This window comes from Suricata suricatta, chromosome 4 (genome assembly GCF_006229205.1).
Source record: "Suricata suricatta isolate VVHF042 chromosome 4, meerkat_22Aug2017_6uvM2_HiC, whole genome shotgun sequence".
Classification (NCBI taxonomy): Eukaryota; Metazoa; Chordata; class Mammalia; order Carnivora; family Herpestidae; genus Suricata; species Suricata suricatta.
The window spans coordinates 136,022,578-136,041,794 of record NC_043703.1 but is presented as its reverse complement, the minus strand read 5'-3'; the positions used below and the strand labels follow the sequence as shown (position 1 = coordinate 136,041,794).

The window sequence follows — 19,217 nt, the reverse complement described above, 5'->3', positions numbered from 1 at the left end:
ACCCAGGCGCCCCCAAAAAGTCCACAATCTTTAAGGAGACTTTTTTTTTTTTATATAGCAGTTGCTATAATCATCAAGCCCATCATCTATGAGAACTGAACTGGGGATAGCACTGACCTCCTAATCAGATGTGGGGATACAGAACGATCAGGGTGCTGAGCTTCCGAACAGATAAAAGAGTTTTGTTGTTAAGATTTTACTTATGAAAATGTGTTCCAAACAAACTACTACCATAATGGCAGTTCTTGTAACTCCTAGATTACTGTAACTTAATTTTCCCTTAAAAAAAAAAAAAGACTTAAGGATTTAATGCAGATGCCCACCAGCCTCTCACAGAGCCCAAAGTACATAATATGAAAACAAAACAAAAAACAAGTCTTATTCTTCTCAGCATACTATGTAGACCTGCATTTAAAAACTCATAAATAAAAAATTAAAACCAAAGAAAGCAACTTTTTTTTTTTTACCTGTAAAATAGCCACTTCGTTACGGAGTTGACTTTCCTGTTTTGTGGGGAATCTCATCTTATCAATTACTTTAATAGCCACATCCCTTCCAGTCTTTCTGTGCTTTCCTATTAAAAAAAGTATAGAAAAGAAGGAAGCAGCAAACTGTCAGCTCATCTACAATACAAAAACTTTATCAGGAAGTTGTCCATAGACTGGACTGTATTTACTCTTGTATTTCTTTTCTTAAGTAAATTATATTTTCCCTTAATAGTAGCTGTCCCTAATGAAGGCAGCTTCATTGCCTGAAATGGCAGGAAATCTGAAGGAACTTGTGCGCTGAAAAACAATCTACATTATTAAACAGTTAACTACTCTTAGTCTTCAGAGACTCTGTCAAGATAGTAACATTGTGTCAATGAATGAATTTTATTCTAGGTTCGCGGAGTCAGCACAAAGTTTTTTAACCAACTTGAGAGGAAGCCTCGAGGCAGGCCATCTAGGAGACTACTTAAACAGTGTCCGCAAGGGAGGACCGGGTTGTAACATTGCCTTTCTCTTATGCCTCAGATCACAGCTCATAAACGCACTTTTATGTATAATTAGGCTCAATTAACAACCCTGTGAGCCACACAGGTTGAGTTTTGTTAGCTCCATTGAACAGCTGAAGATACAAAGGCATAGTGAGCTCAAAAGGCTTTGCCAAAATGCGTCACGGCGAGATTTCAGGGCTGCGCACCTGATACAGCGTCCACGCCCACCGCAGGCGCACGGGCCCTTCTGGGCGGGGCAGCCAGCAGGGCACAGGCCCCAGGAAACCAGCCCATGTGCCGCCCAACCAAGCTCTGAGCTTCGGATTTTCCACTCACAAACATCTTTATGTATGAGCTACAAGAAGAGAGAAAGTAAGACGGCTGAATTTCCTGATCGTTACTTTGTAAAGATTGTGGTTGAAATGAATGAATGCTCGGTTACAGCGCAAGGGCTTGGCTGAAAGAATGCAAGTTAACACCTCAGAACTGGACAACATTGTGACAAGACATAATAGCTAGCAGAGGTTTTTTAATTTCACAACTTTGTGGAGTATGTACAGTATGCAACAGGCTGCCATCACTCACCTCCATAGACGATGCCAAACTGGCCTGAACCAAGCACCTCATCGGCAAAGATCTGGTAAACAGTACTGATGTCCTATGTGGGAAGGAGGAAGCGGCATTATTCGCCCCTATAACACTGCCAGCATCTCTCACTCTTCATTCTAATACTTAAACACATTTTTAGTTTTATGAGAGGCAGCTAATTTTCATAACAAATACTTTATGAACACAGACTTTCCACATCCTAGAAAAGCCCAGTTTTAATACTATGACTCTTGAATTGCACTACGTATAATATATTTTGTAAGAAGATCTTTGGCGGAAAATACTTTGAATACCAGAAATCATGTACTTATTAAGTAATCATCTATAAAAGGTAAATTAACATAAAGAATTAAGAACAATATTTTACCTATTTCACCATCAAAGAAATCTGCTATCTTTGATTTGAGAGAAAAACTCAAAAGGTTTGTTATTATCGAGATTAGACTAATTGTGAAAGGCTGGTGACAGGCCTGTGTGACAAATTCTGTCACTCAGCCCCACTCCCCAATCTTCTCCCTGCCCTGCTCTTTCTAGGTGGTAATTGCTGCTGCTAGAATGTTCTTGGAGGCCAATCTCCGGTCCCCTCCACAGCCCTTCAGCCCTGGTGTCCCTTGTGTTCGGGGCGTGGGCCGGCTGCGTGAGCAGGGGCTCCGTCTCTGCGGCTGTCTCAGTCCCAGCCAGGGCCCGTCTCGGGGTAGTGACTCCAATAAACGGAATAGTGTAGGCCTCACTTCTCTCAGTTGGTTAAGGGAATATACTAACATCTACTTCCCTGGATTTTCAAGCATATTAAAGAAAGATATACACAAAGTGTCAAGTCCAGTGCTTAGCATATAAAAATCAGTAATTCCATGAGTCTGATTTCCTAATTTCTGTTTTAATTAGGTAATCTTAAATTGTTGACTTCCCTGAAACTTGATTTTCTCACCTGTAAAAAAAAAAAAAAAAGTATTGGTCTACCTCTCTAGGTCCCTCCTAATTTTAAAAAAGCCTATGACTTTATGATTATCATCATTTACTGAACCCTAACTGTACACAGGGCTCTGTAAGAGGTAGCTAATTTGTAGAAGAGACCTAGCGAAGAGCCTTATGATTGATGTGTTTGGGAAACAGAAAATCTATTAAAAAGATCAAGAATTCAGGACATATCAGGGTCAAATAAGTACTACAGTAGAGGCTGTCCTAACACATTTTCTTTACTAACTCACCAAAATAACCTACACTCTCCATTCCCTCTGAAAAGCATATACTGACTGACAGTGTCTCCCACAGCCTAACAAAATGCTGTGGCCAGTATCCCAATGAGTAGCTCTTAAAACTGAATTTATTCCCAAACCTATTTTGCCAAATGTACTCGTTATAGATTACAGTTTAATTATTAGAAAAATTAAATATATATTATATAAGTCAATGAAACACGAGGGATTTCTATGAAAACTAAGTACTTTTACAAACTCCAGATTAGGGGAGTGAGAATTCTGTTCTCAGAATAGTTCACAAGTATCCCTGGCACTACTTTAAAGAAACAAAAATCGGAAATCATAGAGAACGCATTCCAGGTGTTGTACAGTAAGAATCTGACTGGCCTTTGTCCCTGGTTCCTTAGAGAGACTAAATCCTTGGAATTTCCCCAGTTACAGTAATATCTCATTCATGTTGTACATGAGCCCTTTGGATCACACCTGCATTATGCTAACAAGGTGACAGGATGGGAGAGGTCACCAGAAAGACTAACCACTGATTAGAGGGTTGCAGCTTTGAATAGTCCACGAAGACACGAGGGGGCAGGAGACTGAGTTCAATCATGTGGTCCCAATGATTCAGTCAATCGTACTTACTGAAATTCTAAAAAACTCTGGAAACTAAGGCCCAGGTAATTCTGGAGGCTGGTGCCACATCTACGTGCTGGTAGGGGGTGCATATCCTGATTTCAGGGAGAGAACACTGAAGCTCTACATTCACAGCCCTCCCAGACCAGCCGGAAGGTGTCTTTAGTTGGGTGGTTCTGATTTTTATCCTTAGGCTACAATCAGAAGTCCAGCCCTTTCCTACGTTCTCAGAGTCATTCTAGTGAATTACTGAGCCTCAGTGTGGCTTCGTGGGAATCCTCTGGATTTGTTGCCAGTTGGTCAGAAGTATGGGTGACCTGGGGACCACTGCACTTGTGGCTGGAGTCTCAAGTGAGGGCGCCCTTGTTGGGAACTGTGCCCTTGATCTGTGGAGTCTGCATAAAATCAGGGTGGTTAGCATCGGAACTGTGTCACTGCATTAAAGAGATGGTTGACACAAGAAAGACGAAGTACAACTCTACTTAGCAGACCCATAAAAATCTCAGCCCTGGGACAACAGCAAATGAATGTGCATAGGTATGTTTTAAGTTACAATGAAGATTTTTAGGTTTGTAAGAATCATTTTTATATGCTTCCCAACTTTAATCAACTTTTTGTTTAACCAACCAAATTTTGGTTCTAACCAAATTACATGAGGGGACACCTGTTATTCAAATAATAACTGCTACAAAAGGTTTCTTCACAAAGACCAGTTCTAAGCCTTTCCCCTTTGCAGTCATGAAGGTGCATGTCCCTCAAGCTCCTTCAAAGTTAGTGATCTCATGTTCTGGTGCCCCCCCCCCCCCAAGAATCTGCTCTCTCTCCTACCTGCCATGACAACAAGAGAGACATAGATCACACCTCCTTTAGACCCTCTATTTCCTGTAACGCCACTGGATAAAGTGTCTTTACTGCAATCCTAAAAAAGCCAACATTTATGTGCTACAGAGCTGTAACAGCTGGATGTCCCAAGTGGAAGACAGTGAGAGATTTTTATCAGAGAAGTTTGTACATAGTCAATGAACTGTTTTAGAACTTCTTTTTCTAGCCTTCTTTCTTTCTAATCCATGGTTGGCAAATTAGTTTGTAGGCCTGCTGGCTCTTTTTTGTACAGGCTTCTGATCAAAGAATAGACTTTACATTTTTAAGTGGTTTACAAAGGGAAAATAACAAAAGTATTTTTCGGCACATGAAAATGACATAAAATTTAAAATCAAATGTCCATAAATACTGGGCCACAGCCACACTCATTCCTTTTTGTATTGCCTGTGGCTGCTTGAGAAAGCATGCAAGAATCAAGTAATTAGCTGTGGTCGACAAAGCCTAATATATTAATTCTCTATCCCTTTACAGAAAGCTTGCTGACAACCTGTTATAACCCTCAGCACACACCTACAGACAGCGGCCAAGCTGAACCTGTGCACCACTCCTTACAAGTCCTGTGTGTCCTGCTCCCACTGGCCCACCCTGGCCCCTGTCTCGTATGAAACAGTCTTCCCGGCCTGCACCCTCTCAGTTCTTGAGTCAAATCCCTTTCCGTCCATGTGGGCACAGCTCAGGGTTCTTGGAGGAAGCATTCCCTGCTGCCCCAGCAAGAAGTGGTCTCTCCCTTCTCTTTGAACGAGTCTGTCACTATGTAATATTCCACTATCAGTTATGAAAAAGTTAACTTTATTTTCACAGTTTAAAAAAATCTGCCATACTTTCCTTCTTGAGGCAGAATTGCATAGAGAAGTTACCAGCCCCGAAGTCTAGCCTGGTGTCTATAGGCCAACTGCTCAATACTTTGGCCTAGGATTTTTCAGGTGTACAACAGAGTGTTTCAGTAGTTCTATATGTTCCTCAGTGCTCCCCCGGGTAAACGTACTCTTAATCCCCTGCGTCTATCTCCCCACCCCCCATCCACCTCCCCTCTGGCAACCACCACTCTGTTCTCTGTATTTAAGAGTTCGCTTTTTGTCTCTTAAACTTATTTCTCTAATAAGATTTTCACATCTTTTTTTTACCTATTTTAATTACCCAACTTGCACATTTTCACTGTAATTTTAATTTTTACTTACCACATTTTCCTGGATCTGACAGTTAGATACAGAAATACTAGTTGATAAATCTTCTGTAAAATAGAAGAGTGATGTATGAGAAAAGAACAAACTGTTACATGACTTAATAATATTAACATCTGCTGACATGCAAGTGCCTGCAGTATATTAAGTTTTAAAAACTGGCCAACGTACAGTTAATATAATTATGCTCTTTAAAAAATTTATCCACACACACAATACTAACCCAGTAATATGGTAAATAAAGTATGAAACATCTACACAAAGAAATGCTATCTAAACATTTAATGGTATAGAGCTATGAATACTGAGTCAGAAAGCTATCCATGGCATAGGAAGTTAGAAAGGCAAGTTGTAAGGTAGCAGCATTTGAATTAAAAACAAATAAAGCAAGTATGATGCTTCTGATGAGAGAGTGAAGTAGGGTTGGGGACCAAGGCCTAGTCTTCATCCACTTCTACACTGCCTTCATTTTCTAAAACATAAAAAGCATGCATTACTTTAATAATAATAAAATTTGGGTTCCTGGGTGGCTCAATTAAAGGTCAAACTTTGGCTCAGGTCATGATCTCATGGCTCATGAGTTTAAGCCCCGTGTAAGGCTCTGTGCTGACAGACAGCTCAGAGGCTGGAGCCTGCTTCAGATTCTGTCTCCCTCTCTCTCTCTGCCCTTCTCCCACTCATGCTTTGTCTCTGTCTCTCTCTCTCTCTCAAAAATAAACAAACATTACAAAAGCTATAAAAATTTTTTAAAATAAAATTAAAAATTAGATAAATCTATATACTAGCATTGAAATATATCTGATATGTATTAAATAGTGGAGAAAAGCTCCAAAAAGAACACAGAGTATGACATTTTTCTAAAATATGAAAATATAACAATACAGTACAGATGGCATAAGCTTCCCTTCTCCTCCAACCAAGAGATATACACCCAATTGTTAATAATGGTTTTCTGAAGGAGGAGGTAGAGGATCAGAATAAGAGGGTGTGTTACAAGTATACAGGAAGGACTTCTTCATCTTCTATTCCATATTGTGAAGTTCAAATGTTTGTATTATTTTGGTAAGCAATGGAAGTAACTGACGAGAGAAAAGGGCAGCATGGGAAGTAAGAGACTAGGTCTCAAACATCTAGAATCTTGGAGACAACTCAAAGACAAGATATGAGATATCCTTTATAATCCCAAATACAAAAATTAACAAGAAAATGTAAGTATAGTATACATCATAAATAAGTAACATGATTGTTAAAATCTGTATTTAAACATGTTAAGTCAATCTTAAAATATTTTAATAATTAAAATATTAAATATCAATAAAACAAAAAAAGAACAGCATCAATGATACTGAAGTGTCTAACACTGCTTTTCAGTTGTTCATTTCCTCGGGTCAATGCAGATTATTTCGAAGGCCTCCACTGTCCAGCTCCACCCAGTTTTAATTTCTATTGCTTCCCAGAACTTCACACCAGAAAAAGCAGCAGCAGCAACAACACAACAACAGTACTGCCAGTGCATCAGGAACTGTGCTAAGTGCATTATATGCATTTATTATTATTCACACTTTCAATGAGAGACTGCAGAGACCAAGATCACACAGCCAGTAAGTGACATGACCGTGCAGCATTCTGTAGCATCCTCACTCTTAACCCTTCTGCACTTCTGCTTTTAGAGATTCTCAACCCAAGGGAGGAGGGCCGTAGATGATGCTAGCAAAGGGTTCCTACATCTAGTTAGACATCAGATTTGTGTATGCTCCTGTATTATCATTTGGAGGAACAGGTCCATGGCCTTAATTAGGTTGTCAGAGTTCTGTCTAAAATCGCCCCAAACGTTAGAAGCACTGTAAATATCCATTAATTCATCCTCTTAGAATCAATATTAAACACTTAACTTGTTCACGGTCATTATCTTCATCCCTTTGATCACACCTGTCTCCTTAACTAGCCCTCTGCCCTTCCCTTTTAGCTTTTCCTATCCTAACCTACTTGGGATCCAGGGTCAAGGTCCAAGTCAGGTTCTTCTATCATGAGGTTCCTGCCGCCTCTTCCTATAATCCACATCCCCTAAGTAACGCAGGGCCCACTTCTGCACTTGACTGCTTTACGCTGCTACCTGACACTAATGTGCATGTGTCCCATCTCCCTTAATTTCTGCTCGGAGCCTAGCAGAATGCCAAGAGTAAGTGCACAGAATAATACAGCTGAATGGAAATAAAGTATATATAGGAACTGGTTGAAACCTATTTCAATTTAAATATATTTGTCTAACAAATGATGTTTCCTCACAAATAACATAATACCAATGGCATAAAAGTGACATTAAATTATGGCTTTCACTTGATCCTTTATAAAATTTAGCTCTTACTTTTAAATTTTGTTGGTGCAGAGAACATGTGTTTCAATAATTTTTAAAGTATTTCTGAATGTTCTAATGTGGTTAAAAGAAAAACAGCATTTCTGACTTAACAGACTTCACAAGTATGATGTGAACCATAATACTTGATCACCTGTTTGTATCCTACCATGAAGCAAAATACTACTACCAGTAATTTACTTTAATCCACTGTGAGTTCATGGACACCAAAGACTGTTCTACTCCTTACGGGTTCTCTTTCTTTTAATGCTGACAACTCCACAAAGTAGGTAGTGTCACAAGGAGGTAAAGTTTTGCCTAAGGTCACATAACAGGTTGGGAGAGCCTGGGTTTAATCGGAGGGAGACCGACTCTGGAGCCTAGCTCTGGGGACTGCACGTAAACACTGTACCTAACGTGAGCTGTACAAAGGAATTAACTCGCAGTATTGGTTACTGATGATGAAGCTTAAAATGAGCATCAGAAATACATAAACACAACCACACCCACAAAATGCTTAAGAACCAAAGGGGGAAAGCCGTCAACAAGCTGATTGCTTACTGTGCTCTTTCCCTTGCCCCGGGGAAGTGCAAACACTTGCTTGCGGGGTAACAGGCATGAGAGCTTGGCGAATTGCTTTTTCCCAGCTCTGCGCTACATCAACTCCAACTCCGGTGGCAGCAAGAACAGGATTGTGGGAGCTGTCCCCACTGTTCTCCCCAACAAAGTACACCATAGTATCGGTGATGATTTCAAAACAGTGTGGGTTGCTGCCTTGTGAAATGTTTGTGAAATCTTGTGGCGAAGATATGCGGAGAATTTCTGAAAGTGGAATTTCCTGAGGTAAAAAAGCATGCATTAAAAAATATGAATACATCTTTGTTTTCATTTTCAAATACACGAAACAATCAAAGATATGCATTTCTAGCAAACGCGTGAAGATGAACACAAGTATGACCTGCCTCACGCGACCTGCACGCCCCGCAATGCCAAAGGGAGAGCACAGAGTGTACTAAGCCAGCGTCCCAGCCTGGGACAGGTTGTCAGCATGCAAGGAAGGAGAGGACTGGCCAGGGTAACTGCCACTGTACCCAACCCTTGTCACTTTCCAACTGTCATTGAACCGACCCAACAATTACTTCTCTGCTAGCTGCTGTCTGCAAGACACAGCCCTCAAAGGAGAACAAAGCAAAAACAACAGCAAAAGGAGAACGCTAGCATAGGTTGTTCAAGCGCTCCATTCTGGAGCTGCCCACACTGTAACAACTCTTTATGTGTAGTCCACTCCCTAAGGCAAAACAACCTATAAAAGAACCCAACCCGCTCAAAACAAGTCATCAGTTTCTGTTCTCCCTCTTAGGGATACAACAGCTACAGGGGAGAACATGGACACCACACCGGCCTCTTTCGGGTAAGCAGTGATCACAAACAGCCCAATCTAAGTCACGGTGTCCAGAAGGAAATCGGCAGCCACCTGATAGGCAGGTCAAAACCAAAGGAACACACAACAAAAAAACTACCTTTGGTAGCAGGGCTGCTGTGGGGGAGGTGGGGGGGGTGAAATGAGGGTGGGGGAAAGTTGTTTCAACAAGGAACTCAACAGTGACTTATAAGTGATATTAGCCGGAGTCATAATAGATAGTATATGCCAATATAATAATTAATTACTTTAATATACCTAGAAAACATACATTTTAATGTATATATGTAAGTGTGGAATCTTTACCTTGTAATACTTTGATCCAGATTCATTTTGAAATAATGTGAGACATTTGCTGTCCAGTCTCCAATAATGTCTCTTTCTCTATAAAATAAAGGGCATAAAACCGTGAGGTATGAAAATAATGATTCCTCCAAAATACCTGTGCCTTTCTCTCCTTTTCATCTCTATTCATAAGTTTGTGTGTCTGAATAGGCTTAAAATTCACGAGGGTGAAAATTTTGTGTCACAAGCACACTCAAGTCCACTCTACCCCACGTAAGCAATGGTGGTAGGTTTCTGGGAATCCTTGTAGAGAACTTTATGCAAGCACGTGCAAATACACGTGTGGTGTATGTGCACAGATACGTAATTCATCTATAGGCTACATTTCTATTTTACCTATTGGCTTGCTGGGTCAAAGGACACACACACATATAATTTTGCTTGACAGTATTCATTATCCTACTGAAGATTTGACCCAATTTATAGTTTTATCAGCAAATAAGTGCCTATTTACTCTAACCTTCACTAATTCAGTATGTCACTAAACTTTTTGATCTTTGCTATCTTGATAAACAAAAAAAGGTAATTCAGTGAAATTTTAAATTGTACTTTTTACTAAAAATGAAATCAAGCTCTTAGCTTTAAGAGTCATTTGTATTTTCTTGCCTGTGAACTCTGTAGATCCTAGTTGCCCATTCTTTGACTGTTTTTTTTTTTTAAATCAACTTGTTGGTATCCTTTACTTATCATGAAATGAAACCTTTCCTAGAACATGACTTCAGAATTCTTTTTCCAGTCTGTCATTTGTCTTTGCCTTTTTTTTTTTTTTTTTTTTTTGGTAAAATGAAGATTTCAGCCATTTTAGGTTCACAGCCTAATTAGAGGGAAGGTACAGAGACTTCTCATACATCCCCTGTGCCCACACATGCAGAGCCTCCCTGTGATCTGCATCCTTCTTCGGAGTGGTACATTCCTTATACCTGAGGAACGTGTCATAATCACAAAGTCCATAATTTGTAAGAAACCACCAGTCTTCCAAAGTATCTACACCATTTTGCATTCCCACCAGCAATGAATGAAAGTCTGTGTGGCCCTACATCCTTGCCAGCATTTGGTGTCGTCAGTGTCCTAGATTCCGGCCATCCCGATGTAAGTGTGTAGTGGTATCTCACTGTTGTTTTAATCTGCATCTCCCTGATGACAGTGGATAGGGAACATCTTTTCATGTGCCTATTTGCCATCTGTATAGATCCTTGGTGAGATATATGTTAAGGTCTTTGACTCATTTTTTTAACTGGGTTGTTTATTTTCTTACTGTTCAGCTTTAAGAGTTCTTTGTATATTTTGGAGAAGAGTCTTTCATCAGATGTCTCTTTTGCAAATACTTTCTCCTAGTCAGTGGTTGTCTTACTCTCTTTGGCAGAGCAGGAGTTTATAATTGTAATGAAGTCCCTCTTACTATTTCTTCCATGGATTTTGTATTTGCTGTTAGATCCCCAGACCCCTTCTAAACTCTACTGCTCTACTGGTTTGTAAAGATACTTCAACATTCTGCCTTTTGAGAACTCTTTACAAATGTACCTACAGCTCCAGTGTACTACAATGTCTTAATACATATCACATTCTCATTTTGATTTTAAAAGAGCACAAAGTGAAGTACGTAACAAACGTTCACCCCCATATGAAGACATCTGCGTGCACTGACCAGGGCGTCCCTGCTGGTGTAATGGACCATCCAGCCTTCCTTCACCATCGTGCTGCTCTTCCTCTTCGTGTGCTTGATGGACTGCACAACCCTCATCAGCGGGATATTACTGCTTGTTGACGGGCTAAAAAGCATTTAACATTTATGATAAAATATTAGTAATCTGAAATTTTAAAAAATCCTATAAATATGGTAAGCTCATTGGCCTTTTAAAGATAAACTGAGCTAAATTTTTTCGAAATATCTTAGAAAGAGAAATAGGTTAAGAAAGGAAAATAAATTAATCCTGTTGTGATGATACACAGTTGATTTATAAAAGACTAAGACAATCCTGCAAGTCCTCATTATCTGCTGTCACTATTTTTTGGAAGGTCACAACACACAAAAAAAATCAATGAACAGAGCAGAAAGAATCCTCCCCAACTGGAAGATCAGGAGCCTGGAAAAGGGTCTCATTTGGGACTGCTGTTGAGAAAGCTTCTTTTGCCCTAGGCAGCACGATTAATTAGTAAATTCACAGCATGGTAAAAGCAGGTATACCTATACACAAAATCACATGGTTCAAATGTCAAATTCCATTTTTCATGTTGTTAGTAAAATGTATTTCTAGTAGAAGACACTGAAAGGAAAATGATTTATGGATACCAATTAAGAAAATAAAATAATGTACTGAGTCAAGTCAGGTAATACTGAACATGGGTCAGAAACAGCATAGCTGGACGAAAGAACAGTTGCAGGGGTATGTGTGAAAGATACAAGGGTTTTCAATTTGAGTCTTGGTTAAACATTTTCCCTTAAGTTATGAAGTATTCATGAAGCTAGTTAAGTTCTCTTGATAGTCTCCAACCTGGGTAAACCTTAAATTTTAGTTCATAATGATAATGATAATAACAGCTGTAATCTAGTGATAAGCCAAAATGAATAAATGATCACTCAGCTACGTGAGACGGATAAATGATCCACGTCTCTAAATACTTCTTCATTGCCAGGGAAGAACAAATCCTGCCAAAAGATTCACATTTTATTACAAAGTAGTATGGCCTACAAAGCTGTATATACAAAAAACAGAATTTCTACAAACATAAGGGGAAAGTCATAAGTTTTATAATCTAATAGCATTTTGCAAAGTGCTAACAGTCTAATTGCAGAAAAATGAAAACTGCCGCCAGACTCGTCACCATCATCTCTGTGCAACATTCACAGGTATATATTCTCACTGGTGTTTCTAACATCTGATCATCTGCCTAAATGAAGAAGCTCATTGCTTAACTGATAGTCCAATTCTGGTCCTCGCGGCGGCTGCTCCACAGCTAGATATTATGCCCATGCTGCATTTAAATAAAGCCGTTTCTCTTTAAGAAGACAAGGCTTCGCGGACCTTCCCATCTTGAGTACATGGCAAGAGTGATATCATTTATTTCAGAAATACCGTGGTGCATGTAAAAGAACTGGCAATACTTTAATTAGATTGTAAATTACATTCCAGGCTCCATCTAAAGAAATGTAACCTTTTCCTCCTTAATGAAGCGCCTGGACTAATCCTGCTTTTGGAAGCAGCTTGCAACACACACACGTGCACTACCTGATTGTTTTCACGGCTTCCTCATCTCTTTCCACATCAAGGTCAGATGGGTCCAAGAAGAACATTTTATCTTCTGGAGGAGACGGTTCTTCAATGTCATCCAAGCCCCGGCTACCATCACTGTTCATGTCACTACTATCAATATCCATTGGTATATCTGTATCTGTTCCCAGAGTGGAAGGTTCTGGCAAAGTTTTAAATGAATTCAGAGTTTCACATTAATGGGAGGGCAATACATCGAAATAGAAAAAGTATATTACATGTCGGGGAAAAAAGGTTTTAAAACTCTTACTGAAAATAGGAAAATATCTTTATGACTCAGGATAAAGAGGTATTTAAGGAAGATATAAAATGCACACACCCTAAGGCAGAAAATTAATTAATTTGCTTAATTAGAACTTAGGGGCACCTGGGTGGCTCAGTCGGTCGAGCATCCAACTTTCGCCCAGGTCATGATCGCACAGCTTGTGAGTTTGAGCCCCACACTGGGCTCTTGTGCTGACAGCTCAGAACCTAGAGCCTGCTTCGGATTCTGTGTTCTCCCTCTTTCTCTCTGCCTCTCCTCCACTTGCTCTCTCTGTCTCTCTCTCTCTCTCTCAAAAATAAATAAAAACATTAAACTAGAACTAAAATCTCTATATGACAAAAGATACTAGAAGTAAAGCAAAAAAATTAGCTATCACTACTGTATGCTAGGTTAACTGGTATTCCGTAAGAGTCCGGGGCAGTTTGCTGGGGAAAGATAAATAGTGTGTTTCAAAATAGTGCTAGTAGAGCTGGATATTCTACATGCAAATAGGTGGAAATGGACCTCTTCTGTAAACCAAATACAAAAACTAACTTAAAGTGGATCACAGATCTAAATGTAATAGTTAAATCTATAAAACTCTTAGAAGAAAACATAGGAGTAAATCTTTGTGACCTTGGGTCATGCAAAGCCTTCCGGAAAGAACATCAAAAATATAAGTGACAGGAAAAAAAAAGTAAAGTGGACTTGATTATAATTAAAAACTTTTGTGCTGCAAATGTTGTACCGCAAAAAAAAGCAAAAAGACTGCCCAACAGAAGGGAAAAAAAGTATTTACATATCATATATCAAATAAGGGACATTTCCCAAAACAGATGTAAAAATAACCAACAGGTATGTGAAAAGATGTGCATATCAATTAGCCATCCACGAAATGCAAATCAAAACCACAAGGAAGTATCACTTCATACTCAGTAGGATGGCAACAATCCAAATGACAGACAATAACAAGTGGTGGTGAGCGTTCAGAGAAACTAGAATCCTCATACGCTGCTGGTAAAGTGAGTGTAAGATAGTGCAGCTGCTTTGGAAAACAGTTTGGCAGTCCTCAAAATGTTAAAACATGGAGTTACCATATGACTCAACAATTCCACAACGAGGTATCTACCCAAGTGAAATGAAAACATATGTCCACAGAAATTGTACTCAAAATGTTCATTAAAGCATTATTCGTAATAGCCCCAAAGTGGATAGAGCTCAAACATCCACCAACGGACTGGTGAACAGATAAATAAAATGTGGTATCTTCAGGCAGCGGAATGCTATTCATCAACAAAGCAGAGCACAGTATTGACACATGTTACAACATGGAGGAACACTGAGAACATTAAGCAAGGTGAAATAAACCAGTCACAAAAGACTACACATTACAGATGTCATCACAGGGTCATAAAATTGATTAGTGGTTGCCAGGGGCTACTGGGGAAGAGTGAGAAGTGACTACTAATGTGTATGGAGTTTCTTTTCAGGGTAATGAAAAATGTCCTAACATTGGACTGCACTGATGGATGCCTAACTTTGTGAATAAACTAAATGTGTAAAGTATGCAAGTTTTCTCAATAAACCTGCTTAAATGAGAAGCCACAACTCAGAGAAGATATTGACATCAAGCCTAACTGACAAAGAATTATTAGGTAGAATTATCAACAACTCCCTGCAAATCAATAACAAATGAACAGAAAAATGGACAAAACATGTGAACAGATAATTTAAAGGGGGGGAAAAACCCTTAATAGCCAGTAAACATTTGAAAGATGTTCCAACTAATTAATATACAGACAAATCTATATTAAAACAAATATGAACAGTATTTCATATCCTTTGTCAAACAGTATTATAGTACAAAAATACATGGGCCATAAATCTGGAGGAAACTTTAATCTATAGAAAAGCTGCATTAATTCAGAGTAACCCAAATGAGAAAATCAATCACATTCTGTCAATGGTGTTAAATAGCAACCATAAAAATCAGGCCACAGGGGCGCCGGCGGGGCCCCATCAATTGAGCAACCGACTCTTGGTTTTGACTCATGATCTCATGGTTTGTGAATTTGAGCCCAAAGGTGGGCTCTGCACTAACAGTGTAGAGCCAGGTTGTGTGTGATTCATTCTCTCCCCCCCGCCCCCCGCCGCCCCCATCTACCCCTCCCCCACTCTCACTGTCTCTCTCAAAATAAATAAACTTTAAAAAAAAATGCCGTAAAAGATAACATTAAAATTTTAAGAAATTTTATTTCTATTCCTTATACTTTTCATCCTACAGAACAACTTACATTTAATTTTTTACCAGTCATGTAAATGTTAAAGAAAAATTCTGTTTGGAATCATTACTCCTTCCTTCTAAAAAGGTAATCACTATAATTAATATAATCTTGAAAAGAGGAAAAAAAAGCATATGAGAGAAAATGTTTAGCAAATGATTATTTGCTGGAGAAAGAGTAAGGCAGCACAATGTGTTCTAATGACTATGAACTAAGAAGCCAGATCATAGGACTCAAATCCCAACTCTATAAATTTTTGGCTATATTTCTTGTGCAAGCTATTTAATATCTTTGTGCCCAAATTTACTCACCTGTAAATACTTAACTCAAAGGGCTGTTCTTAGGTTTAAATGTCAATACACATAAAGAATATAGAACTGTGCCTGGCTCAGAGAAGTAGTCAATAAATATTAGTACTATGAACACCTCTAGGGACAAGAGCAGGTTGTTAAAGGAGGTATTTTGTGTCTAAAGATGGAAGAAAACATGCAACACCACTGGCAATATTAGACCACAAATGGTAATTGGCTATAGGAAAAATGGGGGAAAAAATCAGTGTACCTTTACTGATTATCTGTATTTTACTTGATTATTAAATTTTAAAAGAGTCAAAGTTAAGAAAGAGTAAACAAGATAAAATATGCAAATATAACCTTATACAAAGATAACACACAAAAGAACTGTGACCTTTTCTGATCTTTTAGGGAAATTAAGAAAAAGAATTTTACCTCCATTGAATGTGACTTCTCCAAGGCAGTCTCTTGGTACTTTTGATGCACAGCGTTTATGGCAGTTGAATTTACAATCTGAAACAAAATATTTGGTTTATTAATGTATGTAAGAAGTCAGGCAGTATCAGTTATGCTTAGAGACTTTTTAAAGTTTTCCTTTACTAAGAACTCATGTCTTGAAATAAAGGACTAATTTCAAATTCTGATACCATCTTTTAATAGGTATTTAACTCCCCAAGGGCTCAATTTCTTTTCTTTTTTTAATTTATTATTTTAAGTTTTAATTTAACTTCCAGCTAGTTAACATAATGTAATATTAACTTCAGGTATGCAATAGTGATTCAACACTTCCATACAGCACCCAGTGTTCATCACTCCTTAATCCAACCTATCTAGCCCTTCCCCTACCAACCTCCCCTCTGGTAACCGTCAGTTAAGATTTTTAACTCTATAGTTAACAGTCTGTTTCTTGATTTGTTTCTTTTTTCCTCTTTGCTCATCTGTTTTATTCCTTACATTCCACATAGGAGTTAAATTATATGGTGTTTGTCTTTCTCTGACTTATTTTGTTTAGCATAATTCTCTCTAGCCCCATTTACCAAGTGACAAGATTTCATTCTTTCTTACGATCGATTAATATTCCATTGTATATATATGCCACGTCTTCTTTATCCATTCACCAGTCTATTGATAACGGCTGTTTCCATAATTTGACTATCGTCGATAATGCTATTATGAACACAAGGGTGCATGTATCTCTCTGAATTAGTGCTTCTGCATTCTGGGGGTAAATACATGCTGGTACAATTGCTGGATCACAGGGTAGCTCTATTTTTAACTTTTTTCTTTAAAGTTTATGTTTGAGAGAGAAAGAGAGCGTGAGTGGGAAAGGGGCAGAGAGAGGGAGAGGGAGACTCTCAAGCAGACTCCGTGTCATCAGCACAAGCCTGACATGGGGCTCGACCTCACAGTTCATAGGACCATAACCTGAGCTGAAATAAAAAATTGGGGCACTTAACCGACTGAGCCACCAAGGCACCCTTATTTTTAACTTTCTGAGTTATCTCCATACTGTTCTCCAGACTGGGTGCACCAGTTTGCATTCCCACCAACAGTAAAAAAAGGTTCCCCTTTCACCACATCCTCATAAAAACTTGTTTCTTGTGTTGATTTTAGCTATTCTAACAGGTGTGAGGTGATATATTACTGTAGTTTTGATTTGTATTTCCCTGATGATAAGTGATGTTGAGCATGTTTTCATGTGCCTGTTGGCCATCTGTATGTCTTCTTTGGGAAAATGTCTCTTCATGTCTTCTGCCCTCTTTTAATTGGCTAACTTATTTTTTGTTGTTGAGTTGCATAAGGTTTTTATATGTTTTGGGTACTGACCCTTTATGGGATAGGTCATTTGTAAATATCTTCTCCCATTCCACAGATTGCTGCCTTTCAGTTTTGCTGATTGTTTCCTTTGCTGTGCAGCAGCTTTTTATTTTGATGAAGTCTCAATAGTTTATTTTTGCTTCTGTTTCCCTTGTGTCAGGAGACTCATCTAGAAAAAAGTTGCTATGGCTAATGTCAGAGAAATTACTGCCTGTGCTTTCTTCAAGGACTTTTATGATTTCAGTTCTCACATTTAGGTCTTTAGTCCACTCTGACTTTACTTTTGTGTACGGTAAAAGAGAATGGCCCAGTTTCATTCTTTTGCATGTTGTTTTCCAGTTTTTCCAACACCTTTTGTTAAAGAGACTGTCTTTTTCCCATTGAATATTCTTTCCTACTCTGTCGAAGAGTAACTAACCATAGAGTTGTGGGTTCATTTCAGGGTTTTCCATTCTGTTCCACTGATCTATGACCACAAATTGGCAGGAGAGGAAAATGGTGCCAGCTCCTTTGTTCCCAGAGTGGGCTCTTTATGAACTCTGCTTCTCAGAGGCATGCTCCAAGAAGAACAAAGAATCTCCCCACTGTGTGCCCCAGGCAGTCTTCAGGTTGCTGTTCCCACACTGTCTTCCTTATCTCCAAGAGCAGTCTCCAACACCTCAAGACTCTCCCAAAGTCTAGTCTGCTGATCTTAAAATTCAGGCTCTCATCTCTGCTGACGGCAAGAACTCAAGAAATTCAGTCCCTCTTGCTTTCCAAGCCAATGGATGGGGAAACATTCCCCTTGTGCATTCCCGTGCGTTCCTCTCTCTCATCCTTCTCCGTGACCATGGCTCCCTCTCCTCCACAGCAGCCAAGATCCATTTCTTCCCTAAACCACATCCCACACTTCCTACCTTCTTCATTGTAGTTTCTTTTCTTGCTTTAGTTGTAGTTTGTTCTGCAGTCTTCACGTAGATTCCTGGGGTATTTAGGATGCTTTGGTAATTATCTAGTTGTATTTGTGGGATGAGTGAACCTAAGTTCCTCCTGTTTTGCCACCATCTTCCCAATTCTACTAGGGCTCAGTTTCTTTATCTGTAAAATGAAGCTAATACTATTCATATAACCATTGCCAAAATGTTGCTGGTCGCTCCATGTTTCCTTCTCTTAACTCATACTCATCTTTCCATGTTCCCCTTGGCAGTTTTTCAGGCTGACTAGTTTCCAATATATGTCAAGCACTTACTTTCAGTTCCTAATTATTAGGACCTGGTGCATATGCAGAAGAGAGACTGAGATTCTACAAGCTTTTATCAGGAATTAGTAAGGGCTTTCCTATACAGCCTTATAAGGAAGAACTGAGCTTTTCCTGCACAATGTCTCCCACCTTTATATATAGCTCTCTTCAGCCTGCAAGAACATCAGAGTTGATGGCACTGCAGATGAATGTCAGGTACAAGATATTCAATACTACAAGTAACTCAGTGCTTCTCAAACTGTGGTTCCCAGACCAGCAGAATCAGCATTGTAAAGAACTTGTTAGAAATGCAAATTCCTGGGACCCATTCCAAACCTATTATATCAGCAGCTCTGGGAGTGGGGTTGAGAAATGTGTTTTAAAAATATTTTTAAGGTGACCCCAAAATTCAGACCCTCTGCTATTACTATTGTCTGCTATGTCCTTCCACCTTGGAATTACATCTTCTAGCAATATTTGGATAAAAATAATTC

At 39.0% G+C, this 19,217-nt stretch overlaps 1 protein-coding gene across 2 annotated transcripts in view; it reads right to left on the bottom strand.

The window, feature by feature from the left end:
- The window catches only part of PRKD3 (protein kinase D3), an 82,947-nt gene that overhangs the window by 11,873 nt on the left and 51,857 nt on the right, over positions 1-19,217 (bottom strand). For both annotated transcript variants that reach the window (XM_029937936.1, XM_029937937.1), the window contains 8 exons: positions 16,122-16,199; positions 12,826-13,009; positions 11,244-11,367; positions 9,560-9,637; positions 8,395-8,671; positions 5,478-5,530; positions 1,565-1,637; positions 468-574 (listed from right to left, as the gene is read on the bottom strand). In XM_029937936.1, coding sequence (XP_029793796.1) covers positions 468-574; positions 1,565-1,637; positions 5,478-5,530; positions 8,395-8,671; positions 9,560-9,637; positions 11,244-11,367; positions 12,826-13,009; positions 16,122-16,199 — 974 coding nt within the window. The remainder of the gene's footprint in view (positions 1-467; positions 575-1,564; positions 1,638-5,477; positions 5,531-8,394; positions 8,672-9,559; positions 9,638-11,243; positions 11,368-12,825; positions 13,010-16,121; positions 16,200-19,217) is intronic.